Source organism: Physeter macrocephalus, chromosome 11 (genome assembly GCF_002837175.3).
Source record: "Physeter macrocephalus isolate SW-GA chromosome 11, ASM283717v5, whole genome shotgun sequence".
Lineage (NCBI taxonomy): Eukaryota > Metazoa > Chordata > Mammalia > Artiodactyla > Physeteridae > Physeter > Physeter macrocephalus.
Window position 1 is genome coordinate 39968723 of NC_041224.1, and position 9119 is coordinate 39977841.

The 9119-nt window shown below is 44.5% G+C and overlaps 1 protein-coding gene across 1 annotated transcript in view; it reads right to left on the reverse strand.

Annotated features, from left to right (window-relative positions):
• TMC3 (transmembrane channel like 3) overlaps positions 1-9119 on the reverse strand; it is a 58683-nt gene that overhangs the window by 11392 nt on the left and 38172 nt on the right. The window contains exons 13-19 of the mRNA XM_007115193.2: positions 7706-7951; positions 6735-6863; positions 6369-6436; positions 4442-4570; positions 2273-2383; positions 1404-1529; positions 700-778 (exon numbers count right to left, since the gene is read on the reverse strand). Coding sequence (XP_007115255.2) covers positions 700-778; positions 1404-1529; positions 2273-2383; positions 4442-4570; positions 6369-6436; positions 6735-6863; positions 7706-7951 — 888 coding nt within the window. The remainder of the gene's footprint in view (positions 1-699; positions 779-1403; positions 1530-2272; positions 2384-4441; positions 4571-6368; positions 6437-6734; positions 6864-7705; positions 7952-9119) is intronic.

Here is a 9119-nt window from a genome sequence, read left to right on the forward strand (position 1 = left end):
TTTTTTGTGTTTGTTTTTTATGTATTATTTGTGTGAAAAGTATTATAAACCTGTTACAGTACAGTACTCTGTAGCTGATTGTTATTAGTTGGGTACCTAGGCGAACTTTGTTGGACTTAGGAACAAATTGGACTTACGATTTGCTACAGTACAGTACTCTGTAGCTGATTGTATTAGTTGGGTACCTAGGCGAACTTTGTTGGACTTAGGAACAAATTGGACTTACGATTGCGCTCTCGGAGCGGAACTTGTTCGTATGTAGGGGACTTACTGTAATGACAACCAGAATTTAAAAGATACGAAGAAGGTGGGTCTTTGGGTCCAAACAGTGTCTTTGGGCTCAGATGTCCAACTCGACATGGGATTAGGGAGGAGCCCTTTCTCCCCGCCCAGTCAGTGCAGCCAGCAGAAGAGCCCAGTACATTGCAAGCTTGCTGTGGCCACAGGAGGGGGAGCTGAAGTGCTGAGGGCATGAGCAAGGCCTCTAGGAGAGGAGGCTCATTCTGGCAATTGAGGGCCTGGGTATTCTTAGAAACAGCCCTGGGAGATCCTGGCCGGGGAGGGGTGGCCTTGCACTCTAGCAGGTGGCCAAGAGTCCTAGTAATTTGAAAATGTGACCTCACTGGTATTCCCTGGCCAGGGAAATCAGTCAGATGGTTGACAGCACATTCACGATAGCAAAGGTTACGTAATACTTGCATTTTGGATCTGCGTTCTGAGCTGGTGGTTGCTGAGCTTTAAGGATCTTGCGATGCTCTGAAGGTAATAGATGAGCATGCTAGGGCAGAACAGCACAGGGCGGTGAGTGCATTTCATCCCCCCCGTCGGGCTTTTGTGTTCCCGGCCAGATGTGGGCTACCCACTGACCACCCCACCACCCCCTGAGGACAAAAGGTATCAGTGAGTTTTCAAGCTGGCAAGTGCTGGGAAGGAGCTGCTTTCCTTTTCTCTCTCCTGATTTTCAAAGCAACCTCCATTGACCCGGAATTCTGCACGGATGACAGCAAGAAGGAAGGAGTGAAGATGGGAGAGGCATGTTACTATGCATCATGGTAGGAGTATTGGATCAACTACTTGATGTTCTTTCCCCTTTAAGTTAAAACAGACGCAAGTTAGCTGCACTGTAAAATTCCATGTTGAGATTAAACTTCCGGAAAATAAGATAATGATAATCACATTCAACCCCATGATCATGGCCACAGCGATCGCCGAAATGCTGTTGATGTATCAATCATGCTCTGCCTCCCTGGCCCCTGTGTGATGCAGCGTCCCTGCTCAGATCATCAGGCTCCGTAAGTGACTTTTGAATGAACTCATTGAATTTATACAATTATTGGAAAGCAGCGCTTTCTTCCTGGCCAAACGCGCAGAAGCCCCCCCAAAGCAGGCAGGAAAGTACTCACAAAAGCAGCAGCACAGCTGGCAGGATAACCACAGGGCTACTGACGTACCCAACCACAGAGCCAAACCATGCGGGAAAATCCTTCTCAATCGTCTCTGACACGATGTCATAAATTTTCTCTTGTCCACTGTGAGAAAGAAAACCATAATTCCAGATTATATTGCTTTTGGCAGAAGCATCCTGCAAGCCATTAAAAAAAAAAAGAAAAAAGGCTAGCTAGCTAGAGTCCAACCCTCAAAGTCAGTTTCAAAGCTAAAGTAAGTATCTGATGAATGTGAAAGATACATAACTTCCTGAAATGATTTCATCTGAAGTAGTCATTTAATTAACATGTAGGTTTGAAGATGGGGTCAATAACCACATGGTGTGTGTGTGTGTGTGTGTGTGTGTGTGTGTGTGTGTGTGTGTGTATAATGCATACAAAGATAGACTCTAAATGTTACATATATGTTGTATCAAAACTGACTAATGCTAGGTGAAGGTAACTCAAGGGACTTCTGTCTTGATGCAGCTAGATAATGTCGAATCAAAAGTGACATGGACTATCTTTTAATAAAAGCTTTCTGAGTTCTGGAAGGGAAAGATTGACCAGGTAGAATTTCCTTCTAGCCTTGGAGCAATGCCGTTTCCCGTTTTCATTTGAAGTGGGCTGTGTCTTTTAAAGATGAGCACAGACAGGATGATACTTGAGGGCAGCCTGCTTAGCAAGGAAAGGGCAATGGTCTTGGATTCAAAAGACATGAGTTAGAAGTTTTTCTCTGCTGTTGACCTGTTTTGTGAGCCAGAAGGAGAATTCAGTTCGATGCGGGGGTCCTTCCTCTATAGCTGTCAGTAGCTCCAGGCCGAGTGGACTGAACTAAGAGAACTTACCTAAATGGCCCGCAATTTAGAGATGGCTTGTACCGGACGATAGCAAAAACGGTTGGCAGCATGCATAGGAAGAGCATAAACAGGAGCATTGCCAGGTAGAAGTTGTTGGATCTGTAAAGAAACCAAGTGCCAGGCACTGAGTTCACTCTCTGGCCAGCTGCGGATGATGTAAGTGCACCGCCCTGCTCCCCCCCCCAAAAAAAAAACCGACACAGAAACTGTAGCCCTGACTCTTTGCAAACAGAAAATTCCTCCTCCCATCACTGCCTAGGAAAGGCTCTGTTATAGGATCGCAGGCGATTTAGCAAACTAGAAATGGATGCTCAAAGGGAATTCGTGGATCACTCAGCCCAACCTGTTCATCTACTAAACGCTTGCTGAGCACCTGTCCACCTCAAACCAAGAGACGGGTGACCCCGTGGCCATCACACAATAAACTTAATTCATGGAAAAATCTTAGCACCTTTGCCCCACCCAGCTGAGTCCTTACCTAGTGGTTCCCTGTCCTGCTCCCAGCCTTGAACTTGTCCCCTATGTCTGAGGATGGTTTGACTCTTTTGTTACGGTTCTTGACTCTCTCACGTGGATGTCTCCCTCAACCTCTTATCTGCTCTGCTCCTGGCTGCTCAGGGTGAATGGTCTGCCTGAGTAAGCCCTGGGCCCTGGGCCCTAAGCTGGTCTGAAAGCTCGGCTGCCCAGGCTTCCCCTGAGGGCAGCACAGGTCTGTTTGGTGTGCAAGGCCCTGTATATAGTCCTGAAAGAGAATGAATGGTCTGTTAATCTTGAGACTCTCAGCCAGCATGCTCTCTCTCTCTCTAATGAAATAGACTGGACTAGAAGAGAACAGAAAATATCAGGGCACATACAATGTGGCTAAGTAGGTGAGTGTTAATTTGTGAAACATTTCTCTATTTATATACACACATTCTCTTTATATATATGTATAGACACACACACACATATATACACTAAATATATGTGTGTATCCATTTATATGTATGTTTATGTTATGTATATTTATGTGTGTGTATATATGTATGCATGTATTTTTATATATAGGCATACACAGATGTCAATGAATATATATTCATGTATATATATTCATGTATATATATTCATATATATTCATATATATATTCACATATATATATTCATATATATACATTCATATATAAATTATATATAAAACATATATATGAATATATGCATCTACACCAGTCACTAGGTGAAAGATAAATACACTGTCATGCTGATTATTGTCAAAAAGTTTGAAAGACACTGATACACACCCACATCAATAACTATTATGTCAAAATACAATAAATGAGTTCTAATCAAGGTGTTCAAAATGTGATATGAATTCACCAAAATGGCTAAAGTGAAAAATACAGAGAAGAACAAGTGTTGACAAGGTTGTGGGACAACTGGAACTCTCACATGATGCTGGGGCGAGTGGAAAGGGCGCCTCCGGTTTGGCAAAATAGTTGGCGCTCTCTCCTAGAGGAGAACACACGCGTGGCCTGTGAGCCAGCAAGCGCAGTCCTAGGTATGTACCCAACAAAGGACATGCGTGAGAACGTTCAAGGCAGTGTTATTCATTATAGCTAACCACAGGAGGATGGATGAAGAAATTGCGGGGGGTGTCCTCAGTGAGGTGATTCTCACAAGCACAATACTGAGAAGAAGACAGGAATAAAAGAGGTCATACTGAGTGTGATTCTATTTACATCAAGTAAAAAACGGTGTGGCGGCGGGAACGAATTATTCTGTTAGAAGCTGGTAGTGACCGCAGTCGAGTACAAGGGGGCTTCTGGGTGCTGTTCTTGTTCTGTTTCTCCATCTGGGGGTGGGGGGGCGGCGCTGGTTACAGAGTCGTGTTCAGTTTGTGAATATTCATCAAGCCGGATATTTGTGATGTGTGCCCTTTCTGGATGATTATTAAACTTCGGTAAAAAGTTGTAAAAGATGTGGCATGAGCTTCAGAAGAGTCATGATTCATTTGAAGGGTGGGGCATTGGCAATGGCTTCAGGGAGGAAAGGCAACTGGAGGGTGGACAAGACTTTGACAGGCAGGGAGCTGGGGAGACCCCCTTGCTGGAGGTCACTCTGGCTAAGGCGAGCGTGGGTGATGTGAATTCTCTCTGTGAAGCGGACTTGACGCTCACTGACCTGGAGGCTCGGAAGACTTGCTGGTGGGGCACGTTGCAGGTCAGCACGGCCCAGCTGCGCAGGTACATGAGACCCATGAGTTTGAGGACGTTGAAGGCAGGGAGACATGGCGAGAAGAATGCGCCCATCCTGAAACCACAGTGGGAGGCCAGTTAGCGTCTGTTCTCCTCTGGTCTATCTTGGCTCTGAGAGCTTGAGATTTATACTCTGTGCTCAAAGGACTGAAGAAGCCCCTGGAGATCTGAGACCCCAACCTTCCACCCGCTGGAGATAAGGCAAGTCACTCCTGCAGATGAGCAGGGAGCCCGTTTTAAAATATCCTCTTGGCACAAGGATGCTAAGTGTCTCCTGCCTCTTCACGCTTAGCAAAGGAAAGACCCTCTTCCAGTCAAGAGGCAAATAGTGGATAACTGCGGTTTCGGGCAAGCTCTAGATTTTGCCTGTCTATGGGGTTGGTGGGGCTACGTTAATACATTCTTGACTTTCAGATTTGGTCAACATTATGCGGAGCAGAGCTACTTTTGTTGGACCTTGTGCTAAGCACCCTCACACATTTTGGCCCATTTAACCTTCTGCAACCATAAAAGGAGGGGTAAATGTCCAAAGTTTTTAGACATGAAAGGTGGGTCTGGGAAAATTAGGTGATTTGCTCAGAGACTAATAAAAGGGTGACCCTATATCAACCAAACTGAGAGACCTTTGAGAGTGACAGATCTGGGATAACATCCCAGGAAAACAGAGGTATATCTACCCTGCAAATAAGTGCCAAATATGGAATTAAACCCAGATCTTCTGACTCTAAGGCTAAATCTGCTTATACTGGATGTTCATTCAAGGCAATACTTGTGAAGTTTGGATTTAGCAGCAGGAAAATAGATACAAGGAGAGGTTTAATAAGTAAAACTCTTTTTAAAAATACTTTTGGTTTCTCACATCAGGTGAGACACTTAGCTTCTCTTTTCCTCAGTTTCCTCATATTTAAAATGCAGAAAATAATACTATTTACCTCATAGGGTTTCCCTAAGGATTAAACCAGTTATCACAGGTAAAACCGTGCCCAACATTCTGGCAAACGTTACGTAAATGTTTTGTATTATTTTTAATACTGTATTTGTGAAAATATTTTTCAAAATAAGTGGACTCTAAGAATACAGAATTTGAGTAAAGCGATATTACTTGATATTCCATTCCTCCTGCATTTTACTGAATGATTATGAAGAGAGATTCTGTCTTCTGAAGGTATGGGACACCCAGGTTCTTCTTTTTCGTCATTTGCTTGTATTTTAACAAATAGCACTTTTTGTAGTCCAGTAGGGAAAGCCAGATTTGGAGGGACGGTTAGGGAGCTCTCCGCCGTGTCCCCATGGACACACATGTCCATGTCGATCAGATGATCCCTTTCAGCCTTTAGTATCTTTAGGAACATGACTGCCTTGGCTGGGAGTTGCCCTGGGTGAGCAGACCTCCCCCAGGATGGGTCTATCTTTCTGGGGGATGGTCGTGCACCTGGGCTCAATGTCCAAGTGCGAGTACGGAAGGAGAGTGGGTAGCTAAAGGCAGGCTCCCCAGCTGTGACACAGCCACTGATGGAAGTCCTCCTCGGGGGTCAGCAGCCTCTCCTCCTAGCCTCCCCGCAATCCTCCCCAGCAGCTTATTCTACTGGTTCTTGTGCAGTTTTGTTTGTTTTTCAGTGACCGATAGTGGCCTAAAAACGGACTATTTCCTTCCTCATTCCTTTCTGCAAAATGCTTAGAAAACCATTACTGAAATCACTATATATGTGAAATAGTTCAATTAGAAACTGTTTATGTCTCTTCTTGACTCTTATGACTGTGTTTATTATGGTCATGTCCCATCCAGACTCGGTAAATTAAAATCTTAGCCCAGATTAGATGTAAGCACAGCAGGAAGAAGCTTTGCTACGTACCAAATCATTCCTTGGTTGTAGACTAAATGTAACACGTTCTCTGCTATTTTGAATTCCCCGTATTCAGGCTACAAGAGAAAACGAACTTCTGCATTAAAAAACGTTCCAAATTTCTTTGCATAAACCAGTTCACTAAAGTCAAATACACAGAATTCTTTGCTCGCCTAGATAACGTTGAGATCATTGTCTGTGAGGCCATCCCAGCAAATGGTAAATGTAAGAAAGAAACGGAAACTCAGCTTTGTACAGCCTTTCCCTCTTCCCTCACGTATTTTCTCTCAGCCATGTCAGTTTCCCAGCCTGGCCATCAGGAAAGGATGGATCTGGCCACATGAGCTTCCCCAGTGGACATGGCATCTTACTTACAAACTTGCTCTCCATGTCCCAACACCAGTAGTCACTTAAGTACCGAACGAAAAGTCCTCGGAAGAAGTCTATGAGCAGAATGCTGGCCACAGTGAAGAGCATGTCAATGATGGAGAGCTTCAGCATTTCCTGCAACACAAGGTGTCCTTGGATGCCACCACGCCCTGCCCTTCCCACCGTCCACCTCTTCCTTGGGGTCCTCCCTTCTCTCTTCATTCCCCTGGCTTGAGCCACTGGGCCCCCTCCGATGGCGACTTCATTTCTGGCACATGATAGCTGCTCATCAAATATTTGTTAATTTGAATTTTGATGTCTGAGGCCAGCGTTACACAAAGCCAGGGAAAAAGTCTATGGTTCTGAGCCACAGGAGACTACTTGAGGTGTGATCATGGGATATAGTGAAGGTGAAAGGGCGAGGGGTTCAGAGCACAGAGTTTGGAGCAGATGTCTGGGTTTAGGGCTTCATTCTGCTTTTTTTTTCTAATGTGGATCATTTTTAAAGTCTTTATTGAATTTGTGACAATATTGCTTCCGTTTTATATTTTGGTTTTTTGGCGCAAGGCATGTGGGATCTTAGCTCCCCGAACAGGGCTCGAACCCTCATCCCCCGAATTGGAAGGCTAAGTCTTAACCACTGGACCACCAGGGAAGTCCCCTTCATTCTGCTTTTACTATCTGTGTTTTGGGGCAAGTTACTTAAACTCTCGTGCTTCGGTTTCCTCATCTCTGCTTCTACGGATGATAATACGATTCTAGACTAAGCACTTAGAACAGGGCCAAGCACATCGTTAATACTGCCTGAGTCTTTACACTGACTATGATCATTCATTTTGAGACCTGGAAAATCCTAATCCCCCACTGAACTTTATTTTCCTTTTCTATAAAATAGAGATAATGACACTTCAGAGAGTCACTAGAATTAAGTGATGAAATGGACACGGAAGGGCTTTATAAGGGAACGAGGGAGCCACCTGTCCAACGTATGTCTCCCAGCATTGGCCTTGCAGACTCTGGGTGGAAGCGGTGGTCTTGTTGGCCTCTGAGAGAGGCGAGGTGTAAGTCAGAACATTGGCTTGTTTCAGGGCCCAAGTGCTGTTTCTCCTGAGCCCAATCCCAGGCCCAGGCGTGGACCACTTCTCTTCTCCAGGGGCTGCCCGGGTGACAAAGAAGATGGTAGAATCTATCCAATGACTTGTGCTATTTGGGGGAGCAGCTTCCTGTAGAGAGAGGGAAGGAAGAAGAAAAGGTTGTCCAGTTATGTGTCAATAAGAATCCATCGTGAACACCAAGGATATCACTGCATTGCTTGGGAATAATCTCTTTCTTTATCTCTGTTTCTCTCTGTCTCTGACTCTCTGTCTCTCTCTCTCACTATCTCTAGCTTGGTTGATAGCCACTTGACTAGAGTTGGTCCAGTAATGAACATAGAATTGTAATGAATAGCATTGATTGGGCCCTGGCAAAGTGTCAGAGCCTGTCCTAGGTTACAGCATGTTATATTTCTCATTCTTACAAGAGTGTCAGGTAAGAATCATTATTCCATGTTACAGATGAAGGCACTGAAGCTCAGCTAGTTGAAGTCAAACGTTCGAGGTCATGTTGCTAGGAAGTGGCAGGTAAGGACCCAGTCTATGCAACATCAAAGCCCTGATGCAGAACCATTTCTCCCTGTGGCCTCTTCTGTCTTATAAGCAGCAGGATTTGATGCTAGGAAGGTATGGCTTGGGCAAACAACCCTAAAGAAACCTCCTACTCCCTGCCTCCTCTTCCCCTACCATTTTGGGATAACCTCACAGGTGGGGCAGGTTTAAAATGACCTCCAACACTACCCTAGGCTGGGATGGTGGGGCCTGCTCTGAACTGCTCTCCATAAGATATTTATTTTCTCCTGATTGTCTAAGTGAAAATTAGTCCCATGGTCCGCCATTCTCCTGGGATCATTTACAATAGCTGTTGATAACCTTTCCTGATGGAATTCCAGGAGAGAGAGTCAAGAGACCCAGGTTCTCATTCCAGCCCTGTCAATGACTAGCTATAAATTCTGGCCTCAGTTTCTTTATCTTGGAAATGAGACCAAATTTCCTATCCTTTGCTGAGAAGACCACAAATGAACTGATTTTTGAACAGGATGAACAGAGTGCAAATACTAGCAGTGATATTGACAACACTGATGATGACTCTGTATCTGTGTGTGTATGTGTATATATGTGTGTATGTGTATGTGTGTGTGTGTGTATATGGGTGTATGTGTATATATGTGTGTATGTGTGTGTGTGTATGTGTATATGGGTGTATGTGTATATATGTGTGTATGTGTGTATGTGTATATGGGTGTATGTGTATATATGTGTGTATGTGTGTGTATGTATGTGTATGTGTATATAT